The sequence below is a fragment of the Chanos chanos genome, chromosome 15, assembly GCF_902362185.1.
Source record: "Chanos chanos chromosome 15, fChaCha1.1, whole genome shotgun sequence".
Taxonomy (NCBI): Eukaryota; Metazoa; Chordata; class Actinopteri; order Gonorynchiformes; family Chanidae; genus Chanos; species Chanos chanos.
The window spans coordinates 10,554,842-10,579,470 of NC_044509.1; the positions used below are offsets into that span (position 1 = coordinate 10,554,842).

Consider the following 24,629-nt stretch of genomic DNA (forward strand, 5'->3'; position numbering starts at 1 on the left):
AAAGAACCTGTAAACGCCCCGTTTGCTTGTGCACAGTGAATTACATGGCTGCTCATCAAAGAATTCACCACTGTGACACAAAGACGTCACGTCTTCGTCATGAGACGCCAAAAAGCACAGAGCTGTTCACTACCCTTTTTGGCCTCACCATCTCAGACCTTCTAGATTTTTACTTCTAATAAGTACTATACTTCTGTAACTAACTATAACAACATCAGTTTATAATAGTGGGATTGTTTGTACTACATGATCATTTTTTCCTCCTGTTTTGGGACCAAATACATAGGACAGACGTAGAAACTGTAAGAGTCGTTGTGCCCCTCCAGCATGACCGAGAGGAGCAAAGTCCTACCAACCAATCCTGCCTGATATAGGTCAATGATATAATGCAGTTTTATTTTAGTTAATTAGTGACCTTCCTTAGCAGGCCTAATCAAACTCAACAAACTCAGTTTTACGTTTTTTTTTCAGCTTTTGGCTTCTTTATCTATAGTATTTTTGACATTTTTATCTGAATGCAAAACACTAATTTATGGCTGGTAATGCCATAAAGTGCAGGTAACGCTGACCACAAGCATGCACGTGACTGACTGCCAGCATAGAAAATGTTTTTAATTGGCTGGCTGTGTTTTGGTTTGTTTCATGGCCTTTTTATTTTCACCCTTTGCTATTTTTATAGCCCTCATTCTCACGCGAGCACAACCAGAACTGTGCTATTGTTCTATAACTGTACACCAGTCTATCCATCCATCCGTTTGTGTATCTGTCTGTCTACAGATCTTCTCTAGTTCGAATATTCCTTTAAAGATGAAGTGCTTAATCCTGATAAATGAGCGCATGCTAATCTGGGTCCCCATAGGCCATAGCTTCATTTGTTGACCTGAACAGTGTGATAACAGTCAGAGACCTATAGCAGACTAGCAAAACATGTGTTTCATCTTGGTCTAATGACAGATTGCAGCGATGTATAATGTTGTATAATATATGAATCTGAGAAACTGTGTGGTGGGAACCCTTTGTGAAACCCAACTGACCCATTTTTTTTTTTTTTCTTCTACCCGATTAATAGAGAAGTACTTTGACATGAAGAAAACCCAGTGTAAAGAGGGACTTGACATCTACAAGAAATTCCTCACCCGAATGACAAGAATCTCAGAGTTCCTAAAAGTTGCAGAGGTGAGACGGCAGTAAAATGCCTTCCGTAACTATTCAACCCCTTTATCATGTTGGTATCTCAAATTTGTGGATTTGTCCTGCCTCATTATGTAGAAGACCTGAGACGGGTCAAAGTAGCCTTATATGGCCCAAACAATGGCCAGGCTTTCAACAGGGAGTCCGTGACAAGACTTTAAGATGACTTTTTACTAATGCAGCCGGAGTTAGAGAAAGTCTACATGGGCAGATATGCACAGGATGACTCTCGACTGTATGTGTTGCCTAAGGCACTTCTAAGTATTGGCTGAGGGAATGAATAATTATTCAATAAGATGTTTTCCTTTTTTCATTTTTCATCATCTTACTCATGCATTAAAAAATACGTTTGCGTTTTTTTTTGTTTTTTTTTGTGGTGAGCGGACCGAGGGAAAATTCTCTCAGTTCTTTTTCGATCATTTCAAAATGATTTTGATTAAAAATATCTTTTGACACGCAATTCACAATTATCCAAGGGGGATGAATGCATCATGAAGTCTCTGTATCTGCATCCTGTGCCTTAGACTGCGACATAACCTCTTCGGAAAACCTGACATGATTAGTAATCTACTGTCTACATCTCTCTCCCTCTTTCCCTGTGCAGCAAGTAGGAATCGACCGAGGGGATATCCCAGACCTTTCCCAGGTAAGATCCACAGCCTGTTGCCTTTGGCTCTGTAGTGCGCTGGGAAACAGGCTCTGCTCTCCTTTTGGCTGGACTTTACTTTCAGCTGCGCTAGCCCTTCACCCCTTTTTGTAGCTGCTGGCCTCACCCAATGCCACGTGGCCCTCTCTCCCGCAGCGTAGAGACTTGTACCAGCTCAAATGGCACTTGCCCTCTTCCTCTCTTTCTCTCTTTCTCTCTTTGGCCAGGAACCGGCCCTGCGCATGTTGGCTCTGTATGCATGTGGCCCACAGAATAATGCCTCTTACTGCTCTCTCCCCGACTCTCACCAAATACAGCACATAAAGGTGTTCATGTAGGACAGACAGGTCTGCGGGCTGATTTAAAAAAAAAAAAGAAAAAAAAAAAGGAGAGAAGATATGAAGGCGTCATAAAAATCTTAGTAGGGCACGTATCTGTTTTGGTCTGGTTTGCTCTGATTTCATGTAGTTGGAAGGTTGTACTCACATGGGAGCTTTTTAAGAAAGCCTCTTGCTCTTTAATATCTCTTACCTAGGATTTAATCCCTAGAAACACACTCACCCAACGTGCTATCATGCATCATGATTTGTTCAGCTTTGAACTGTTAACTGTATTGTAAGGAAACAGTAACACTGATTTTTCTGGAGATGTACGGGTGTGATTTGCTGTAGCGAAATTGCTGTAGTGATGTTGGCAGGGTGCAGTTGCTCAAAGGTTTCTAGTAATTTTTTTTTTTTTTTTTTTTTACCTTCTGAAATACTCTCATTCTCTCTGTAAAATTACCACCTTTATATTCTGTATCTTTCCCTATCTTTCCATTTTCAGTTTACGGTTTGTGTAAGTATCAGCATCTCACTCTCTTTCTCTGTGTGTTTGAAGGTAGCTGGTCTGTCGGTGTTTACGTTGAAATACTTTGCATGCCCTCTGTTGGTGCTCACATACTTTTGTGACCGTTCTTTTTTTTTTTTTTCTTTCTTTCTTTTTTTTCCCCCCCTTTTTCTCTTTCAATGTGTGAAACGAATGGTTTCTTTCCATCACTCTAGGCCCCAAGCAGCCTCTTGGATGCCCTGGAGCAGCATTTGGCGTCCTTAGAAGGGAAAAAGGTCAAAGATTCCACAGCCGCGAGCAGGTACAGCCGACTCGGCGCTTAGCTTTTTTTTTTCCTCCGGTGCGCGGGGAAGTTGTTTTGCTTGAGTACCAAATTTAGCAAGTGTGTGCGATTTGGATCCGCCAAACGCATGTGGGAGTTCGCTCTGGGTAGTCCAGCGCTTTGCAAGGATCAGAGACTTTTGCACTGTGTTTTATATAGAGAGCCATTTCTACATGCCAATTTTGTTATCGTTATTTACATTTTTTTTGTTGTTTTTTTAATGTTGAGACAGTAACAACATACGGTTAATTAGCCCTGTGTTTCTTATCCATTGATCTACCTCAAGATTTCCTGTCATACACGTTTTAACCTTGAGTTGTATAACATCTGTGTGAACTATTGATTTAAGACGAGAACACAGGGACATAAAATGCTTAAACTGCTGAAATGCTCGGTTTTCCATTGCTAAGCATAAAGTAGAAGTGGAATTTAGTGTCTCGTGGCCCAGAGGGGGAAAAAAAAAAAAAAAATTATAGCTGCTTTGTCAACACTGTCATTTGTCCAGAGTAGAAGGTCAAAGTGTCTTCCCATAACGGAAGTGGTAAAAACATGTTGCTTTGGCGCACTCGTCCACCAGTGCCAACAAAGCCATTTGGCAGTGGCATGTTTACAGTACAAGTGGGATCTGTCTATCTGAACTCTGTCTCTCTCTCTCGCTCTGTCTGTCTTCCGGTGTGGGGCCCCCCGTGCAGAGCCAGCACACTGTCTAACGCGGTGTCATCCCTGGCCAACACTGGCATATCCTTCACCAAAGCAGACGAAAGGGAAAAACAGGCCGCGCTGGAGGAGGAACAAGCACGCTTAAAAGCGCTGAAGGTACAGTATGACAGGAAATGTAATGTCTGCACACAAACACGCTCACACATTTATCCTTAAAGAAGACCGGTGTTTGCCGATGGATTTAAATTCCTCAGATTTGTCTCTTATTCTCCATATTAATCTTTACCGAGCGGAAGGGAGGAATATTTGACAGCTTGTAATTTCAGTTGTGACATCATACGACGTCTGTTTTTCATGGCCAGCGGCAGTGTTTTCGGTAACGGTGATACTTTTTAAAATACCAGTTCCCTCCGAAACACCCTTTGACTGGTATAGGGGGGAAAAATACATGGCTCTGATTTAGAGCTGTTGACACAGCACCGGGCGCTTTTTGTTCTGTATGTCTTGACTTTAAAAACCTGTCCCTTTCAGGAGCAACGTCTGAAGGAACTCTCCAAGAAGCCCGCGTCCTCGGCCACCACGGCCGCGTCCCCCGTGTCCACGGCCGGGGGAAGCATCAACACCGCTCCTGCCATAGACCTCTTCTCAACCCCCAGCTCCACCAACAGGTGAGAGACTCGCCGGAGCGCGCCGCGCGGCAGACGCCCCTTATCCGTCTCTCCGGAGGGAAGCACTCAGCAACGCTCTGTGACCAGCGGCCGAATTAGTCTAATAACAGAGCGCATGGGGTTTCTAGACACTCCACTGTGGTGAAGCTGACACTCCAGCGTCTTAAAATAAACAGTCCTGTCAGTGGTGTTCCTATCAATTAGACCACACAGCCAAAGGAACGGAAAGTAAACTGCAATTATACTATATAGATTTGGACACGCTGCAGTCTGAGATCTCCTCACCTGTAAAATGGTTGTTTGCACACTTGCAGACGGTCTCTGTGGTGGTTAATGTAGAATAACCGCACGGCTCCAAGAGGTTTCCATTGCTTTGTATTTTGACTGTTTTTTTTTGTTTTTTTTTGCACTGAAGTAGAGGTTGGCTTTAAAGTGACTATTGATTGCATGTGAATTTCACAGAGTCTTTGGTCTGCCGTCCAAAGCATCTCAAATGAAGCTGCCAAGTTTGTTTTTGGTGTTTGTATGTGAGATGTTTTGGTTAAGGGGCTTTGAGGGAGTTTTATAGGAGGCAAGGGGATATTAATTCTGGATGTGTGTGTGTGTGTGTGTGTCTAGCTCTTCAAAGGTGCAGAATGACCTACTGGATTTGCAGCCAGTATTTCAGCCAACGCTGCCTCTCTCCTCAGGGCTGCCAGTAGCCAACACATGGGGAGGTGAGTGATCTGCTCATCACTGGGGCTTAATGCTGCTCTTACCTTTCTGCTGTCTGAACTTGGAACAAACAAACTGCACCCAGTACATATTAGTGTGTGGTGCCTGCAAGCTTATCAACTATTTACAACGCGTGGGGCTTCTCCATATTGCTGGGAACTAAATACGATTGAAATTCAATTGAGAGAATATATGTTTGTTTAGAAACTAGAAACAGAATTCCGTCACCCGCAAAAATCCTATTTCTTTCAAAAGAACCAAAAGTTTTGTTTACTGTGTAAATCTTAAAAGATTTGATATGATATCAAATCAAATATTTAACTGAAGTTCTGATATGATATCAAAACTAAATATTTCACCACATGAAGCGTTGGAGACCAGCACGGCTACATTTTCCCTCTCCGGCCTAATTAGAGAGCCCATCCGTTTCAAGTTCTGTCTGAAGACTCACTAAAAGAGCTGTTTCAGTTTAAAAACACTGAAACGTCCTGAAAAAAATGATTTCGCTTTACTCTCCATTCTGTCATGCTGGATATTAGAATGAGATCTGGGCACTAGACTAGACTAACCTTGTAAACCTTCCCTGTCTTATGGACTGATTCAGAGAACATGCTGATGATTCATTTTCAGGAAACTCATCTGCTACCCAGAGAGCAGTTCTTAATGGGCTTAGTTCTTTGAAAATAGCAATAAACATAAAATTAATAGATACTCTGGTAGAAAAAAATTAAAATCCTTTCAGAAATGCTCTGTCATTTATAATATTTAGAATCAAGGTAAGAGGGCTGATCTTTTACGTGTTTGTCCTAAAGGGACACGTTTCTCTTATTTCCACTGTGTTATTTAAGAACATTCCACCAGAGGTAAGCTTTGTTTAAAAAAAAATTTTTTAAAAAAGTGCTGGTCTAGGTTGATGAGCTCCTAAGGGAAGCTGCCTGACAAAATGGGTTATCATTCACTTATACATTTGTGTGTTGTGAGCAGAGCTACCATTATTCTTCTCTTAGGCAGGATACTGTTTCATTCCCTGTGACTTTAGCGCATTACTGCACATAACTCTATATCAGGTTAATGGTACGTATAGAAATCTGAAACCTGAGACCTGAGCTGTAATGTTGAGTATATGAGAATTTCTCGTCTGAACATTGCAGGGGGAAGAAGTTCTTTGGGGGTGTCTGGTGTCGGTCCACTCGCATGTTTATGTGGCGTGGTTGCATGCTGTAGTCTTTACCGTCTCTCATTCTCTTCTAACGTCTCAGTGTTCTCTTTTTGTTTCTCTTTCCTTTGCCTGTGTAGATCCTTTCACCTCTTCTACAGAAGCTGTCGATGACTCCATTCCAAACTTAAATCCTTTCCTTACAAAACCTGTTGTCGATGCTGTCCATCTGCCTGTTTTGTCTTCAGATGGTGTTAGTTTGTCTTCTAGGACACCCAGTCATGAAATGTTTGGTGGTAAACACCTTTTTTTTTTTCTTTCTTTCTTTTTCCCCATCATGCTGTGTTTCAATAACCCCCCACTTATCCTTTGGTTGCTGGTGGTTAGTTCCTTGTCACTTCTCATGTTATAACTGCATGGTCCATTGCACCTGGTCGCAAACCATTTATTGCACAAGTTTATCACTCTGCCACAAATTCTGACACGCATTAGTTGATTTTATAAAGAGATCCTAAGTAGCAGAAATGGAAGTGAGTCGATTCTGGACTTAAAAAAAAGGATTTATTTTCTTTCCCGTGGGGTAAAAAATAACAGACAGTTTAGCGGCAGATGGTTTTGGCACTCCGCTAAAGCGTGAGAGAGAGAGAGAGAGAGAAGTGCACACATCTGCCTTTATTTTTGACACGTCTTGGGAATGCCGAGGAACGGGAAAGAGGCCGTCCCTCAGAATTCCGAGAGGTTGTTGAGACTGGGAATGGCATGCCTTTATTAGGTCCTGTAATGTTGACATCATGTTTGTTTTGTGGGGTGAACCAGGCTGACTGCGTAAAACATGCTTGAATGCTGTTTGAGTTTGGTAGGCCTTTTTTATACATATATATACATATATATATATATCCTTTGATACTGGCTACCCTGAGACACCTCTGCCACCTGACTCAAAATGTATTTGCTACTGTATATAGTTACATTGATGCTACTTAAAATAGCAGCAATATATACATATAAAACCATCATTTCCTAAGTGCTGTGCTTTAGATCTTGCTTTTCTCTGTTACTTGCTTAGAGCCTTAGAGTTATTACCTTAGAGCCATAAGTAGGAAGCTGCTAAGTGACACTTCTTGAAATGTGAATGTTATTTTTTGATCCTCTAGATAATTACAATCCCTTTATTGATTCAAGCTCTTCCGTTGCTCCCAATCATGACCACACAGCTCGGACAGAGCAGTTTCTCTCAGGTACTGTCCCTGTCTGCGCTATGTTTTCTGGAACTCAGGAAACATAGGACCCTGGGCGGAAGGCCAGGGTCCTGTATGCTCCAGATGTTTTCCCATGGTTGCTGTTTGGCTCTTACACTAATGCCCTGTTATTATTGTTGAGGGGTTTTTTTTGCTTTTTATTTCTCAGCCGCTTTGTGTTTAATGGTTGTTGTAGCTATATTGTCAGTGGCTTTTTTTTTCTTAAGGAAACAGAGTAGTTTGTGATTTTTTTTTTTAATAAACAGACAGATTAGTTCATGAAAAGCTTTTATTTTATGTTGCCTGATTAGTCTGTCTTCCTCTCAGCCTCACTCTACTAAATGTCTTTCTTTTCTTCCCTTCCTTCTGCCTGCCTCTGGTCTCTGTCAGACTCCTTCTGTGGTCCAGCATCTTATCCTAACACTTCTCTCTACCCCTCTGAGCCCTCTGCTGTAGCTGGCCTATTTGGAGGTACGTACCTTTCCGCTTCCCTCCTTCTCTTCTCCTCCTGTCCTCTTCGTGTCCTGTCTTTTCCGCACATCCTCCTGTGCACATTCACGTTGACTGGTTTATATAGCGAATACTGGATGACTGCGGTTACGTCTGAGGAGAGTGTACAGCAGAGCACGTCATGAAATGATAGTCAGAGGAACAATAGGGAAGTTCAGAGCCCCACCTGAAACATGCATGCCTTCCAAACAGTGTAGTCCTGTAGGTTATCATACATATTCCTGGACCTGAACGTTTGTTCAGAGCACTCCTCTCTGCAGTGTGCCACACCTTTCTGAATGACCATGGGATAAAGGAAATCAGATCAGAGGACAAGGGTTAAAGTCGGGTTCTGTTGACGTACCGGTTCTCGTACGGTCTCCCCTTTCTCCACACAAGAGTTTAAAGTCTCCTTTCTCCTCTCTCTCTCTCTCTCTCTCTTTCTCTCTCTCTCTCTCTCTCTCTCTCTCTCTCCACCTCCAGGGTTTTCAGCTTCTCCAGTCCCTCAACCACAGACCTCAAGAGGCCTTAACGTTGACTTTGACTCTGTGTTTGGCAATAAGTCAACTACTGCCAACAGTACAGACTCCACTGGTAAGAGCGTGTGTTATTTAGCCAGCAGCGACTGGACGGCACTCTTTCCTTCCTCTGCCCGTACACGGCGCATTGCCCATCTCCACTGCCCAGTTACTGAGTGTTGCTCACTGGTGTTTCTCACTGGTGTTTCGGATGGAGAACCAACAGGGTTGTCCTGCTCGACCATCCTGCTCTGCTTGGATCCATGCTTTGGGGCTTGAACTGTTTAGAAGTTGGGACTTTTTTTTTTAAGTAGTTCTGTAGTTCTATGCATTTGGTTGCAGGTTTTTTTTTTCCTGCGAAGGTCACAATATTAAATTGTGCCATTGAGAGTCTCTCAAATATCCAGAGGGTTTTATTGCTTTGAATTGGTTATTTTGAGATGCAAATCACCCCATGAAACTCACTTGTAACTCATTTAGGCTCTCTCTCTCTCTCTCTCACTCACTCTTTTCATGTTTGGCTCTTCCCACACATTCCCGCACAAGGGCATCTCTGGATCGCCTGGATCCATCAACTTCATTCAAAGTTTTCCTGAAACAGCAGTTTGTGCAGCAAGTTCAGCTAAATATAGCAAGTTCATACCGAGTTTATCTTGAGGCTGAGAATCTGACGTCTCACCGGGTCTTTGAAACAAAATTCCATACCAGAGTAATCCACAGTCAAGAGTAAAACGTGTCCTGTATTCTCAACGACAGCGAAACAAGTGCTCCCCCTGCTAAATCCTGTTAGTTGAAGAACATGTGCCGTTGGAAGACTTTAAAGATTTGTTTTATGAATATTATATACCTCAGTGGTAAGGAAGTTGGCTAAATATTTTTCCTGCATCACCACTGTAGTCCTCTCTTAAGAGTCCCTGTTGTATTCTATCACGTGCCATTACCCATGCAGTTTCATTTGACTTTTGAACTGAGTTGACAATATTATTGGCTTGTGAAGTAGCACAAGAGAGGTGTAATTAAGACACGTTATATGACTTTTAACATGCTCAAACAAAAAATCATCTTTTGATTAGAGTTCGTTTTTAACTGTTGCTGATATCTCAGCTTTCTGTGAGGTCCCTGAATACATGATCCAGACACACTGTTAGCTAAGCAGTTAATATTAATAAATAAACTGGCCCACTATAGAAAACCCTAGTTCCTGTGCAGGGTGGTGAAGATGAACAGGACATCAGGGCTGCTGTGTAAGAGTGGTACTCTGCACCCGTGACTCTGTGTCCTTGTTTGACTTCAGCATCCATAGCTTATGTGGCAGACCATTTCAGATCCGCAGAGAGGGCTGTGTTGTAAGAGTTTGTGTGTTTCACCGAGCAGATATCTGAACTGTGCGTCACATGTAAATCAGGCACATTCAGCTCCTGGGTCCAGAGTTCACTCCTCCTACTGCACAGTTTTGTCTCCTCAAAAGTCCCAGTCAGTCCCCTCACAACCCTGTTCACCTACACAACACCCTCCCCAAGAGCTCACGACATCCCGCATTAAAACCATCTCGTAGAAACACAAGGAAATCACGTCTGATTTTTCATGATTTGTTTTGGTAGCATGCCTGAAATCCAAGGCATTTTGTACTAAACATTTTCATATAGTGTGTGTGTGGAGGTTTTGTTGATTTGAACGTGCTTTGCTCATACATTCTCCCTCTTTTTCTCCCCTGCTGTGTGAAAAAAAACAAAAAAAAAAAAACACTCTTTGGGCCTTGGCTATGCATGGCATGCATGACTGGGTGAGTTGACTTCACTCTCCTCAACCTGCTCAGGGATATGCTTCTTTTTTATTTATTTATTTATTTTTTTTTATCGTTGGCTCCCACTCCCACTGGCATTAAATGTCATTTCCTTGTCTTGTCTGTGGTGTTTGTGTCTTTATCCCCGCTGCTCCCTCTCTCCTCTCTCCTCCCCTTTTCTTTAAGACGATGTTTTAGGTGGTATCCTGAAACCCACAGCGGCCACTCCACCCCAGGGCCTGACCCCCAGCACTCAGCAGGCAGGCAAGCTGGTCTCCGACGACCTGGACTCCTCTCTGGCTAACCTCGTGGGCAGTATGTGTCATCGCCTTAGAAGTTACAAATTGTAAAGCACACCAGGTTCTCAGATTGAACCTGGCACACAGAATGAATCTGTCAGGCGAGGAGGATTGAACGGCTGTGTTTTTGTTGTTTTTTTTTAATTACTGTATGAATCAGAACAGTCCGGTTTTGTTTTCCGGTGTATTGTTGATGGTGTATTTTTGAAACATGCATAATTCTAAATTACAGACCTGGAATACTATCCTGATTTTGTTTCTGTCTTACAGATCTGGGCATTGGTAATGGTACAGCAAAAAAGTAAGATTGGTTCTCTTTCTTTTGTTTTTTTTTTGTTTGTTTGGTTTTTTTTTTCCTTAGAATGACTTTATATATGTGTCTTGGTAATGTATTACGTTATAATGCTAATTGTAATTATTGTTCTCATCAGCGATCTTCACTGGAGTCAGCCGGGTGAGAAGAAATTGACAGGTGGAACTAATTGGCAACCAAAGACTGCCCCTACTACAACCTGGAACCCTGCCACCATGGTAAGTGTCAGAGTATCCTCCTGCATAGATGTGCATGGTGCAAGACCTGATATGAAACATGACATGATACTCTGTAGTAATGATCAGCAGCTGGCAGCACACACAGAGCATGACTGGAGTCTGTTTGAGACTTTGTCTGAACAGTATCGTGTAACTTTGTCTGAGCAGTAACAATCTTGTTATTTACTGCTATCAAAATGTATTTTCACAAAGTTACAATCGTATCTGTAATACACTCTGGAAGCCCTCCAAAGGCTCCCGGCTCTTGTGTTCTAAAATGCATTTTGTGTTTTGTGTGTGCGTGTGTGCGTGCGTGCGTTCGTGTGTACGTGTGTGTGTGAACTAAAACTGTCAGTTATTTGTGATTTTTTTATCGTTTTTATCCTCTAACCATGTCTATATTGCATTGTGTAATTGTTCTCGTCGGGGGGAAAAAACAGAATGGCATGCATTTCCCACAATACGTAAGTCCAACGGTTGAACCATTTGCTGCCTCTGAAAAGCATGAGTATTAACCTCACGCCTTCCACTTAAGTCACGGCCCGTAACGTGTCTGCGTGTGCTGACCTCCCCGGTCACACAGGACTCCACTGCAGCCGGAGCCTTTTGCTCTCTGTGACCTCGCTGAGCTAACCGCCAGCTTCCCCAGCATGAATGAGAGACGGGCTGCTTCCACCTCTCCACTCTCTCCTTTTCTCTCTCTGTCTCTCCTCTTTTTCTCCTCTCTCAGTCTCCCTCTTTGATTTCTTTCCTTTTCTTTCATTTTTTTTTTTTTTACCTCTGTCCTCAAGTGGCTCCAATTGATTGGGGGGAAGAGTTTGTTTCCATTAGAGCATGTAAGGATTGATTGGTTGATATTGTCTATATTAGTCATGGACGATCAGATTAGCTAGCGCTCTCAGAATAACGTTGATGGTATGAAGATTTGTACTTTATGGCAGATGGGGGTGGCTGCACTGAAAATTCTCTGATGGAAACAGGCCCTTTTAGATAACGGTCATGTGGTTTATGTAGGTCTGTGTGTGTGTGTTCAAGTCCCTGGGTTTGTAGAGAAGGGGGGGGGGGTATGCATGACGATATCTACATGTATAAATAAGTATCGCATTTCTCTGGCTGTCATTTTCAGTATGGTCGTGACATACACGGACACATTTTCAGAATAGAGATGAAGTGATTCTTTAAAATATGACTTAATTCAGGCTGTAAGCGAATAGTTTCTCTGTTTTAAGGCAGTCACGGTGGACCTGGTGACCCACAACAGTACATTTAGATTAACAAATGTGTTCAAAACAAACAAAGGAAAGCCTGTTGGTGTTTGTTAAATGTCCTGTTGTGGTCTGCAAGGATATTATGTGTAAAACGTAGGAACTGAGTCCATAATCATTGTGACTGACTTAACAAAGCATTCATTAAGGCAGGGTTTTAGGAGTGTCTTCATCGCTTGAATGAAGTACAGGTGTCATGTCCAGAAGACTCACAGAGTGTAGTCGAAGGGCTCTTGGACAGCAGTGAAAAAAAAAAAAAAAAGAAATACAGGATCTGAGAGTAGGTCAAGTATTGAGAGATGACGTTTCCTCATTATTGCTAATCTACATCAGCATCAGTGTTATACTTCGCCCAGCGCTACTAATAACGGCATCAGAATTCTTTCTGTGCGTTTTAAAGTATGCAGGGGCTATTCAAGCTTAAGGCTCTTCACCTTGAAACGGAAACAAGCGGCCTCTGTTGTTTATGAAAGACCAGACATCTGGTCTTTTTTTTTTTTTAAACGCACTTTTCTACTTGTTTCCCATCCTCTCTATCAGCTGGGTCATTTGTCAGGTTTCTTTCCAAAGGGTCTTTCACTGTGAACTGAATGATCCATAAATGAGAACAAAAGTGTGTCTGTCACACGAGCAGGTTTTTTTTTTTTTTTTTTCAAAGCAACAAGTCGTCCCTCCCATAAAGGATTCCTCTCTCTAAAAAGCAGGGCTTTGCACCTGCTGTTAACCACTCTGCCTTCAAGGATCTCTGTCTCCCTCTGTCTCTTTTTTTGTTTTTTTTCTCTGTCGTTCTCATTTAGAGCTACTGGGTAGGCTTTGCACTGACTGTAAGGGAAAAGTCTGAAAAGGAAGGCTTAATGCTTCCCAGATGTGAACTAACCTTTGCCAGAGGAGGAAGAATATTAAAATAAATGTGCTCTGTTAGATGCATGAACAAAGAGCACTTTGTTCAGGTGAGCTGTGTTTGAAGAGAGGTGGAGACTGTGATGGCAGGCATTGACGGAGGTGTTATCTCATTACTCTGCTGAATGGAATGGAAGCAGTGACGACATGGGTGGTGTTTCTTTTTTTTTGGGGGGGGGGGGGGGGGGGGGTGATTTGTCCTAATTCAAGCTCACTGAGAGGAGTGTGTTCCCCCTCCACCGAGTCTGATTGTGATTCTGTTGTCTTAGGCACCATCTGTCATGGCCTTCCCTGCGACTACGCCGACGGGAATGATGGCATATGGAATGGTGAGTATGAAAAAAAAAAAAAAAAAGGACCGAATTATGAATTTATTAATACGGCACGGCCACCGGCGCACCTCCTCCCGCAAACAGAGTCGTTTTTGTTAAACGAAAGCGCTGTAGCACAACAATGTTTTTAATGTTCTCGCCGTGAATTTCGCGTGCTCGCCCTAATTACCGCCGGCACAGAACGAAGCCGCTGGCACCGCTGCGTGCGTGTGGCCCGGCGAAGTGCTGAGTTAAAGCGTTAACACTGTGGGTGGATAAAAGGCCAGTGAGTGCCAGACATGAGCACCTCTCAGCAATGTGCCACACGACGAGATCTGAAAGGTTCCATCCACTCGTTCTCGTTTGAGCTTTTTACTCATTCACCGAGTGGACTCTGTCAGCGTTTACATGACTGCTCCCTTAGGCGTGGGCGGAATTTGCCGGAAGTTCCCGCCGTCATCTCCACCAGGGTTTAGTTAACGGTTAACAGGTAGAGGGTCCACTCGGAGAGTCTGTATCATGTGTTTACATCTGCGGTTATGTGTGGTCTGTACACTCCCAGCACTGACTCATCCCACTAGACTTTGTCTTATGTTTAGTCAATTTGGAAACCTTTCTTTGAGTGTAATTGTATTATCATTGTGACGTAAGGCAGTCAGCATTTATAAAATCAACAGGGGCTTTGTGGCATTAAGCCTTATTCACTCAGCTCTGAATTTTTTTTCCCCTTCTGTTGAAAACACTGTTGAAGAGCACTTAAATCAGTTGTGCTAATATATTTCATTGTGATGACCCTGTGAATAAATGTGTCAGGGTAAATAAACAGTCTCTCTGCCATCAGTGCATTGTGCTCTACTCTTTAAAGGACAAAACATTCATGCGAGTTGTTAAATTAAACAGGGCTTGGGGAGAGTGTTGGTCATGATGTTCTAATGGACCACATGTTTGTGAGTTACTGTTAGTGGCTGAGTCACAAGATTAAACCACTTTGGAGAGATAGTGAACAAGAAACTTAGGAGGCGTAGGGGGTAACAGAGCTTGTTTAGGTCAGACAGGCTCTGCTGAAATCCAAACCAAACCTTTTTGACCTGATAAAATGCTGCTACAGTGTTTCAACAAAGCTAATATTTTATTTTTTTTATTGATTTAGCTTTATATTTTTTTTGTATTCTGTTTTTTTAAAACTTGTACTAATTGTCCTGAGTTTTTTTTTTTTAACTTAAGAAGGACAGTAGGATGAAGTATTGGATGATTGGTGTTTTCTTTCCTAGCAGCATTAATAATTCAATGTGATATCGCTGCATAAGATTATAAAATGATTGTCTTATATGTTAGTGGTGTTGCCTGAACAGGTGTGATCATTTTGTCGTTTTTTTTTTTTTTTTCTCCCTGCAGCCCCCTCAGGTGGGCACCATGGCCATGATGACCCAGCCCACCATGATGTACGCCCAGCCTGTCATGAGGCCGGCAAACCCTTTTGGCCCAGTCTCAGGTGCACAGGTACGCCCCCCCCTGCTCCCCCCGTCTGAAACCCAAGCTAATGTTTCCCCTCTCTGCCTTTTGCGACGGCGCTGTCCAGTTCAATGACCAAACTCTGCTTAGTCGCGTCTCTCAAAGAGCTAGGGTACTGAAAAGCCCTGTACATCTCTGCTGTTTTGCTCCAAAGTGCATTTTCCAGCGCCATTATTTTGGTTTTCAAATACACTCATTAGTATTCTGGATATCACTGTCACTGGATATCATTGTCTGAGAAGTGACCGATGGAATTCTATTCTAAAAGCAATAGTAATTCTTTTATCAAAGCCCTCTATTCAGAATGCGTTTGAGTGAATGACACTCACCTTCACGTACCATTTAGGCAGCGTTCTGAATATGACGGCTTGCATGTAAGCATTTGAGCATCTTTGGAAAAGGATACATATTCTACATTTGTATAGAGATTTGGAATATGTATCCCTTCCCCCCCACCCCCTCACCTTCCCATCTCTTTAGTGTTGTGCCAGCACTCTGGTACACCTAAAGAAAAGGTGAGAGAATTGCATTGGTAAGCCAGGTTTCCAGTGTTTTTGTTTTTTTTGTTTGTTTTTATTTTTTAATCGTCGTGACTTGAGGGTAGCCTCTCTGACCGACTCCCTCTGTCCTTCGCCTCCTTCTTTGGCTGTCTGTTTTCACCTCCTCCTTCTCCTCCTCCTCCTGTGTTATTGTTCCCCTGGCTATTGATCCATTTCCCTCACTCTGTCTCATTCTCTCTGAACTAGCCGTCAGCGGCCTCTAGTCCCTCCAGTCAAAGTCCTCTCAGAGCTCCTGGACAGGATCCCTTTGCACAGCTCTCTCTCAAGGATTTCTTGTAGAACATCTTTAGGTACAGCATGTGTGTGGTCTTCTTCTTTTTTCTTTTTTCTTTTTTAAATATATCTGTGAGTGTGGCGTTTGCGGCATGACTGTGACTTCTCTCATTTGGTCTGCTTGACTCAACACTCTAACTCAACTTTCTCCTGATGATTTCTGAGCTCAAACACTAACTGTCTTACCCTTGACATCATGTTGTCATTACTGCAGTGTCAGCTATATTAGACATATATGCGATAGTTGCCTCCTGCTTTTCTAACATGGAGGAAACCACTGATGTTTGAATTTGTTTTCCTGTGGCAATTCCCCCCACATGGTCAATGTGGACAGGATGCAGACAGTCACTTTGATCTGTATTCTAATATGCCACAAATTGCATCATCAGATGAAGTGAGCAGATGAGTTTACCTCGACGAGGCCATCCATCCTCTCATATCACGAACGACAAACCGCCTCATTAAAAGCACACTCACATTCCCACAGTTCATCTCAACATCTGCGCACATGCTGAGAACTGATGTTCATCAGCACCAAACTTTGATTTCAGCCTTTTGCCAAAAAATTGTTTGTAGGTACAGCATACTCAGTGGCTTTGTGTCTGTGTTTGAGCTGCTCCGAAATATGAGGGGGGATTTCAAAGGTACACAGATTTAGCCAAGAGACTGGTTTTATCACACAGAAAGGGCAAATGTGTATTAGTTTTTGTACTTAAAAAAAAAAATGAAATGAACCTTTTTTTTTTAATAATGACTCAAAAATTCCCGTTCACTTTGTCCATAATGGTATTCTCTCCTCCTTCAGATGCAGTTCATGTAAAACGAGGAGAGAGAGAGACAGAGAGCGCGTCTTGGCTCTCAGACGATGTACTACAAAAGCAGCAAATTACAAACCTTTAATCCTACTGTTTGCTGTTTGACTCTTCACGGAGGAGATCAGCCCACTGAGAACTTGTGAAGGAATCAAAAAGGGGGGGTAATCACAGGGAGGGGGGAGAACCATGTTGTGAGAGGGGCGTCCTAATGGGATGGGACAACCCGTTCTGTCATTTGTCTACCAAGGTAACAGTGTGTGTGGCTGTCATTTGCCCATGTCTAGGGTTTCTTCATCCTGTTTGCCATCTGTAAAAGTTTCACATGGGTGTGGAGAGAGAGAGAGAGAGAGAAAGAGGTATTTAGACTTTGCTGTAACATTTCAGGAAATAGTTGGTCATAACAGACACGCACGCAAATACACACACCAGACACAGGGCTTGATGTTTTCCTGGTGAAAGACATGGGGGTGGGTGGGTAGTGTAATCTCTTTATCTGATCATCCATCATGCATTACCTGATTTAACCGTCACCCAGTAGAAAATGCTAACTTCAGTTTCTACCATGATTTCTATTCTATTTTTATTTTTTTATGTGTTAGGTTTGCAGTAGACATTCCTTGTGTTTTTGTTTGTATTTATTTATGATTACCCATTGAGGACATGAAAGGAAAAAAATAATTACTGAGATCTTCATTGTGGAAGGTATTTAGGAATATTCAAACATGGGTATGATTGATTGTATAATTGGATTTTGAGAGTGAGATGAGAAAAAAAAAAAAGTAATATAAACAGAAAAAAAAAAAATGAAACCACCTGTAAACTGACTGAGAGCACTAAGTATTGTCTGAACCAGTTTTATGTCTAGTGCAATTCTCTGCAGCTCTGAAACTCACACCCCCTACGTTTATAAGAGAGAAAATCGGGGGAGTATACGGTTCATTAATCCATATAGTCAAATCTGTGCCTAGGGTTTTTTTTTTTTCTTCTTCTTCTTCCCTTTTTTTTTTTTGTTTTTTTTTGTTTTGTTTTTTTTTTTTGTTTTGCAAGGGAACATTTCAGACTAGCAAAGCACTACATTTGTGATTCAGCTACATTGCATTGGGGAAGATCTGTATTGCTTTACGCTTGGCATGTCATTATTTTATATTAATTATATGGCTGCCTTTCCAACCTTGAATGTGCAGAGATGCCTTCATGCGCCGGCCATCTTTCCATACGCCAGCGGGGCGGGTGGGCGGGGGAGAAGAGGGGTGTGTGTGTGTGTGTGTGTGTGTGTGTGTGTGTATATCACAGATTGTTCTGATTCGGGGGGAAAGGTGTAAGTAGTGTCTTTGTAAATTAGCAGCAGGTTCAGGTGAACTGGGGAGGTAAAGCGCTGTTGACCGGTGCTTTGTGTACATAAAGCAGACCCTGTCTGTTTTGGCTTTTTTGGGGGGATAATGGTGAAAGATGGTCCGAACACGAAGGCGCCTCTCCTCATTGAATTAGCACATTTGCTGCGTTGTCCCTGCAGATTCTATTTTTGTTTATATTATTGAAAAAAAAAATGTACGTAAGCAGAATTTGGTTGATTTTCAAATAAAGTGCAGCTTCCACAAAGTGAATGTGTTTTGGGGTTGGTTTTTTTTTATTTGTTTGGTCGTCTCCCCCCCCCCCCCCTTCAGCTGTATGATCAGCGTACTAGTCTGGGGGAAAGCCCTGGGTGCAAAAACACTGTCAGTTCAATGCTACACAATAGGGGATCTGTTTATGTACAAGGACTGGACCAGGTCTGTGACTGCTCTGTGCTATTTTAATGAAGGTATACAGAAAACCATGTGGGATATCTTCCTGAACACAGCTGTCCTCAATATGAGGAAGTAGTTAGTAATTAATTTGTCGATAGGCGAATTGTTTGTCGTTCACGGATCTCTGTGGGTCTTGAGTTGTTTCAGCATGAGTGAGATCCTTTCTTTCCACACAAAGGTTTTTGGGTTTGTTTTTTTTTTAAATCATGCTTACGTGAAGAGCTGGTTAGTCGGACTACTGAAACCTGCTGCGGATGATTTGGGTGGTGAGAGCCCCGTCCTGTGACGTGTGAAGCGTGTTGCCAGGGCCGTCGGTCTCAGAGGATGTGATGTGGAGGGGTACGGCATGGCCCACTACACTCAGCAGTTTCTTCTCCAGAGCTCCCAGGTGCAGGGGCTCCTAACACACACACACACACACACAGTCACACAGTGAAGAGGGATCCTGTTTGTCCACCGTAACAAGGAGAGTGACTGTTTCCTTAAAAGTCTAGTATCAGTATTCTGCTCCATGCCAGGAGGAACTGGAAGTGGAAAAAAATCCAGAAATTGAGTGTTCAGTCATCTGTTATATACCAGTTTAAGGATTAAAAGGAAATGTGAAGTACCCAAATTCAGAGCTTGTGTTCCTTTCTGAGGTGAAATAAGATGCGTGTATTTTCATCCTTTTTCCTTGTGAGGGTTCACTATGAATAAATACTGATATGACAGCTCAGTGCTTTTCTTAGCTGGACATTTGGTGACATGGACAAAGGCTGCAGGGTGGGTAGCCAGACCTTTTGCCTCACAGTACCCTTCAGATAGTAATAAACAGTACTTTTCACTCACCAAACTGGGGTGAACATTTGAGCAATATCTGCATTTCTCTTATGACACCTGTTCCAGACAATGAGGTTGAAGTATTTTTAAAAGTGTATGAGCACTACCATGATCTACTCATATTTGTAACATAAAACTAAGAATTGTTTCAGTATAATAACTATAGAGTATATTATACTAAAGAGGCAGCCAAGTACAAATTTTGCCCTCCACTCTAATACATGGCCCTCATGATTTAATAACAATTGAAGGCATGACTCAAATTCAGAGGCAGAGTTTTTAAAAACATTATAGGCATAAGTGCTGTAACAGCAGTAAGTTAATACCAGGGCCCACTTCAATTATGACATCTCATGATGAGGTGAGTGTGCTCTAAACTGAAAAGAAAGAAAAAAAGAAGAAAAAAAAAAATCAATAATTTGGCAAAACGCCGAACAAAATCAGTAAAACCCCTCAGTAGGAGCCTATGATCTTACTTGAAGGTTTGTCTGACGGCCGTACGGCGAAGCGCTCTGGTCCTCTGGGGGATCAGCGCTGGGTCCGGGGGCCGAGAGACCGCAGCTGCTCACCCTTTCATCTCCCTCCAGCTTCCAAGCCTGCATCTTCGCCTGCTGCGCTTCCGCCACGGGGTGGAGGGGGGGTGGGGATATGTTGACTGGCTCTGCCGACGAACATGGAAATAATTACTGATTGCACAGAGAAGGAAGTTCAACGTGATGGATAAATGATAAGGACTTATACCAATTACCGCAGAGAATCGGGGGAAGCGGACTGTAAGCGGTCGGTAAATTCCAAATAAGGAATTTGCTCTGAGGTCATTGTTATTTTGTTTTCTTTCTTTCTTTTTTTTTTCTTTCTTTTTCTTTTCTTTTTTTTTTTTTTAATCTGAGATGCCATACTGTCTAGGCAGGAAGTGAGCATGCCACGTTGCCAAGTAATCTGGGGAGAAAGCTTTAGTGGTTTCCTGTGCCTATGCTCCCATTAGCCAATACTGAGAGGTGCTGGCCCTCATTGCTATGGCGATTTTCTGATTGACAAGCTGAACATGCCTGATTCTGAATAAAACTAACATGACAGAGAAGTGCACAGTTAGGGGATAAGACAAAGCCTGGAATGCTTCAGAAGCACTTTAACTCAGTGGCGTGAGAATGGGAGAGAGGGTGGTTCAGTAAACTTGAGGGATTATCTATGAGTTGTATCTGGGTTGATACTTTGTAGGCTATCTCAGACCTCAGAGATACTAAAACAAAAAAAAAATTTCCTGGTTCCATCATTACATGTAAATGGTCTGCCATGAATGCAAAGCATATGGTGCTTTGTTCAGTACCTTTAGCGTAAAAATGTCAAAAGCGATTTTAATAATTGACTTAGGTAGCTTAAATAAAAGTTGATTAACTAATCTTTTCATCTTAATTTATATAAGTAAATCAGCTCCCTAAACAGCCCTCACCATGAAAACCCTACTCAGTTCAAAGACTGTATTTCTTCTTGCAGTTTTTGAGTTGCTTCCACCGCGCTCCTCTACTATTCCTGGAGCGCCCTCTAGTGGCCTGTGCATTAAAATACTCTGTTTTCTTGTAACACTGGTCAGCTGACGAGTCAGCTGCTGTTTTGATGTGATACCTTTGTCCTGACGCTATAACAAAACAGGAACAAGCCAAATGACCATCACCTGATGACTCAGTTAGGCTGATTTTCTGCATGGTCCTCTCCAAGCAGCTGGAGTCATTTTGTCCCAGCCCTGTGACTCGTGTGAGGAGGACCTTCCTGTGGGTATAAGAAGCGAGACAGTAAACCACATAGGTTTATCTCAGACCCCCTTAGTCAAGAAAGAAAGGAAAGCAAATTCCCACAACCAAAACCCTGAAAAACCTGGAGATTGGGAGATCAGCCAGGCCATGATCATAGAGCTTTTCTAGGTGTTCCAAGTTTTCTGCCTCCAATTGCTGTACTGCAACCTCTATTACAGCCACCTCTTTTTGATAGAAGGCAACCTGTAACCAGACATTTTTCATCACAATTTATCAGACCGCTGACATCTCCTAATGTACTGCTACACAAATGAGTGCACAATATGGATGTCGATACCTTTTTCTTCAGAAAGTCATTGATTTCTAGCTCCTCCTGGCGCCTATACTTGCCTTGGTGTTTTAGTGCTGTCTGAGAGAGTAATGCTGTGTCATAAGACCCAAAGAAAACATCGGCTATTCAGACGACAACAAAAGTAAGCAATGCAGAATTCCTTGGTTGGTCTTACCTCTTTGGCCAGACGTATCTTTTCATCGATAATCTTGGTTGTGTTTTCGTCAATTTCGTTCAAAGCTTCCTTATGAGATTTCCGAATATATTCTGGAAGTGGAACAGTTTTTTTTTTTCACTACAGGGAGTTTCTGTTTCGGTTACCCGTTGGACAACAGATTTTGCTTTAGGCCTGCACTTGCATGTCTGAGTGGGCTGATGAATTAAGCATTTTAGTATTCTGTTTAACACAGAAAAGAGCATCTATATTAATAAGGCGATGCACTCCTTTAGAACAACCTGCAAAGTCACTGTGAAAAACAGCGACATATTTAAGTATGTGCTTGTGCGAAAGAGAGAAAACATGATAGAAAGAAAAGCAAAAAGAAAGAGAGAAAGAGGCAAAAGACTCACATTTTTGTAATATGTGGGAAGATATCCCACATTGAGTTTGTTCAACGCGGTTAAACCTGGGTGCAACATGAACTTTTTCTTCCGTGCTGTCATTCATTAAGCACACACTATTAACAAACACCTGCATTTTGCATGAAGGTGACTTGCAAACTAAGGGCCATGAAAGGGAGAACTACGAAGGTGGAACGTATGAAGCCTGCACGAACCTGAGGTCTCCTGGAACACCGTCTGCAGCGTACTCAGCTCAGTCTCCAGATGCTCGATTTGCCGCTGGTGACCTTGGCTCCCCACGTTTTTGTAGTCTAGCCAGATCTGTCTCTCAGCTTGCAAGGCCAAGAGTTGCTCTTCCAGATTTTTCAGTTCATCGCGGAGCTCTGTCACAGATATTTAATAAGAAATTACAGATCCGCTCCAGACAGACAATAATAATATCAGGAGACAGCGTGAGGTACAGCATGAGCGAGCTTTATGTTCCTTAGCGTACCTGACAGTTGTTTCTCCTGGCCCTGAGCCACCTCCAGTTTCTCCTGGAGAGCATGTTCCACCTGCTCTTTATTCACCACCTCCCTCTGCTCCAGCTTCCGCTCTTGCTCTTTGACCTGTTTACACAGCTCCGTAACATGGACCATCTGCTCCTCTTTCAGTTGTTCCCTCTGCAGTTTGTGGTCACATAGTTTTTTTTATCTCATTATCATCATCATCACAGCTGTGCTTCAGATATAGTATGAAATTAGGAATGGAATGGAACGTTTTCCAAAAGTCTAGGCCTACACTGTCAGCGTGTTACAGAGCAAAGATTACGATGATGCTGCTGTAATTAAACTGGAACAACAGCGTGGTTTAAATATACTTAAGTTTGCCAGAGGATCAGTCTTCGACCGATTTTAATCTTACCAATTCAAGAAGCCTTTGATTAATCACCTCCAGTTGGCTGATTTCACCTTTTGATTCATCTATCTCTTTTCGTTTTACCTGAATTCTTACACACATACACACACACGCACACACACACAGAGAGAGAGTACCGCACACGTTAGCACTTTTAAACCTTTAAGTGTTAAGTGTCAATGAATGATCTTACGACACAAAAAAAACAAAAAAAACATAACACTTACTGGAAATTAATGACGGCTTCAGCCAAAGATGTTTTGCACTCGTCCTTCATCTTCTTGCCGATTCCCTTACAAGAGCTAAACTAAATTAGCATGAGCCAAAAGCTAAGTTAATTGTTAAAAAAAAAAAATATCATTGTCAAAAATAAAGGAAAAACCAAATGAACACCTTTGTTTCGTGTAAAACATTTAACAAACGAACAGCAAAGTCAATGAATATTTAAGATAAACACTAGGTTCAAAAGTATTGACTCGATTGTTGTCTACCTGCTGTTATGGAAACCAATTGTCGCTCGATATTGCCACCTGGACAGAAGAATTGTTACTGCAAATTCGTTTTATTCTAAATGGTGATTTCCAGGGAGAGGCAACAGATTTTCAGGTTTCAAATCTAACATTTAAGCGTACCACTAAGGTTTATTAAGCACTTTCATACGAACGACCAGGTCTACTGGAGAATACTGTACCACCACCACTACTACTACCACCACTTCTAACAACAACAGCAGCAGCAGGAGCAGCAACAACGACAACAACAATAACTATAACAATAATAACAATAATAATAATAATATATTTTTATAATAATACATTTTTCAGCAGCAGCAGCAGCTGTAATAGTATTGATGTGCTCTGGCAGTAGAGCGTTTTTGTGAAGAAACGTATTTTGAATATACTCTGGCCTTGGGTCTGTGTCTGTGTTTTTTATGCAGCAAAAATTTAGGAATTTCTTGAGAGGCTACAGCTGCATTGACTTTTATTTTGAAAAAAGTACCTTTATCTTTCTCGCAGTTCACTCCTTATATAGTATTTGGTTTAACCCAGCTCTGGCGATACGCCTGTTGTCGCTGACGAGTTTCAACAATCCTCAGGAGGGCGCACATGGGCGCGGAGCGCATAAAGTCCAGCGCTTAAACATTTCGGGCTATGAGTTTTTCGGATCGGAAACAATTTTGGACAGTGTCATAAGTGTGTTGCATGACTTGAATACAGCGTATCGCAAGTTGCTTTTTTCCGCCTCCTTTTTTATTACAAAATATTTAGAGCATGGAACAACTTTGGAAAAAAATGGAAATTACACATCCCCTCTCATATCATTCAGTCTAACTCTTCGCTCAGTGAGGACAGAATTTACCACTTCCCTGGCAGCACCTCTTAATTGCTTTCACGAGAAAATCAAAAACAGCAAAAGGAGTACTGAAAGGTAAACCACTTACATATTCCTTTCTTATACTCTTCCTTACCTTTCTTACCTTCTTACCTTTCTTCTCTTTCTTTCACTATTTGAACACTTTTTAATGCAGCGTGCCAAAACAAGAAAGCGTCATGTTTTAACAGGTAGGATGTTGTCACAAATGTTGTCACATAGTGTAGAGTTAAAAATACCCCTATGAGCAAGCAAACACTTTTACTTTCTCAAACGATGGTATGTTGAATGGAGGTTTATCGCAGGAATTGGAAAAGTCTTGCTTTAACGTCCGGTGAAAATGTGTTCTGCATTTTAATCTTGAGTTCGTTCAGACTGCGTAATTTCAAACATAACTCTTTACTGTAAAATTTGAGAGAAAAAATGCAGTTGA

The 24,629-nt window shown here is 42.1% G+C and overlaps 2 protein-coding genes across 8 annotated transcripts in view; one reads left to right on the forward strand and one right to left on the reverse strand.

Moving 5' to 3' along the window:
• Positions 1–17,680, forward strand: part of picalma (phosphatidylinositol binding clathrin assembly protein a) — a 30,125-nt gene extending 12,445 nt beyond the window's left edge. Inside the window, exons 8-23 of one of the 7 annotated variants that reach the window (XM_030793073.1) lie at positions 1,070–1,176; positions 1,796–1,837; positions 2,663–2,674; positions 2,881–2,966; positions 3,680–3,803; positions 4,179–4,315; positions 4,934–5,031; positions 7,814–7,894; positions 8,396–8,506; positions 10,400–10,528; positions 10,783–10,813; positions 10,944–11,043; positions 13,478–13,537; positions 14,915–15,019; positions 15,778–15,881; positions 16,670–17,680. In XM_030793073.1, the coding sequence (XP_030648933.1) occupies positions 1,070–1,176; positions 1,796–1,837; positions 2,663–2,674; positions 2,881–2,966; positions 3,680–3,803; positions 4,179–4,315; positions 4,934–5,031; positions 7,814–7,894; positions 8,396–8,506; positions 10,400–10,528; positions 10,783–10,813; positions 10,944–11,043; positions 13,478–13,537; positions 14,915–15,019; positions 15,778–15,870 (1,316 nt within the window). In that variant the 3' untranslated portion in view covers positions 15,871–15,881; positions 16,670–17,680. Of the gene's footprint in view, positions 1–1,069; positions 1,177–1,795; positions 1,838–2,662; positions 2,675–2,880; positions 2,967–3,679; positions 3,804–4,178; positions 4,316–4,933; positions 5,032–7,813; positions 7,895–8,395; positions 8,507–10,399; positions 10,529–10,782; positions 10,814–10,943; positions 11,044–11,483; positions 11,508–13,477; positions 13,538–14,914; positions 15,020–15,777; positions 15,882–16,669 lie in introns of those variants that run through there. The other 6 variants (XM_030793072.1, XM_030793074.1, XM_030793075.1 and 3 more) reach the window with 6 other exon arrangements.
• Positions 17,681–18,701: 1,021 nt separating this feature from the next.
• ccdc83 (coiled-coil domain containing 83) lies at positions 18,702–23,948 on the reverse strand. The gene is made up of 11 exons (XM_030792211.1): positions 23,871–23,948; positions 23,053–23,132; positions 22,832–22,916; positions 22,422–22,590; positions 22,144–22,311; positions 21,543–21,634; positions 21,374–21,445; positions 21,158–21,279; positions 20,958–21,052; positions 19,762–19,946; positions 18,702–18,866 (listed from the first exon to the last, which is right to left on the reverse strand). The coding sequence occupies exons 1-11, from the start codon at positions 23,946–23,948 to the stop codon at positions 18,702–18,704; spliced, it is 1,311 nt and encodes a 436-aa protein (XP_030648071.1).
• Positions 23,949–24,629: the final 681 nt, after the last annotated feature.

Coding starts and splice junctions, on each gene's coding strand:
- ccdc83 (XM_030792211.1), bottom strand. CDS start 23,948: ATGCGCTCCGCGCCCATGTGCGCCCTCCTGAGGATTGTTGAAACTCGT. Junction 21,280..21,373: donor ATGACTTTCTGAAGAAAAAG/GTATCGACATCC, acceptor GTCTGGTTACAG/GTTGCCTTCTATCAAAAAGA. Junction 18,867..19,761: donor GCCGTCAGACAAACCTTCAA/GTAAGATCATAG, acceptor TGTGTGTGTTAG/GAGCCCCTGCACCTGGGAGC.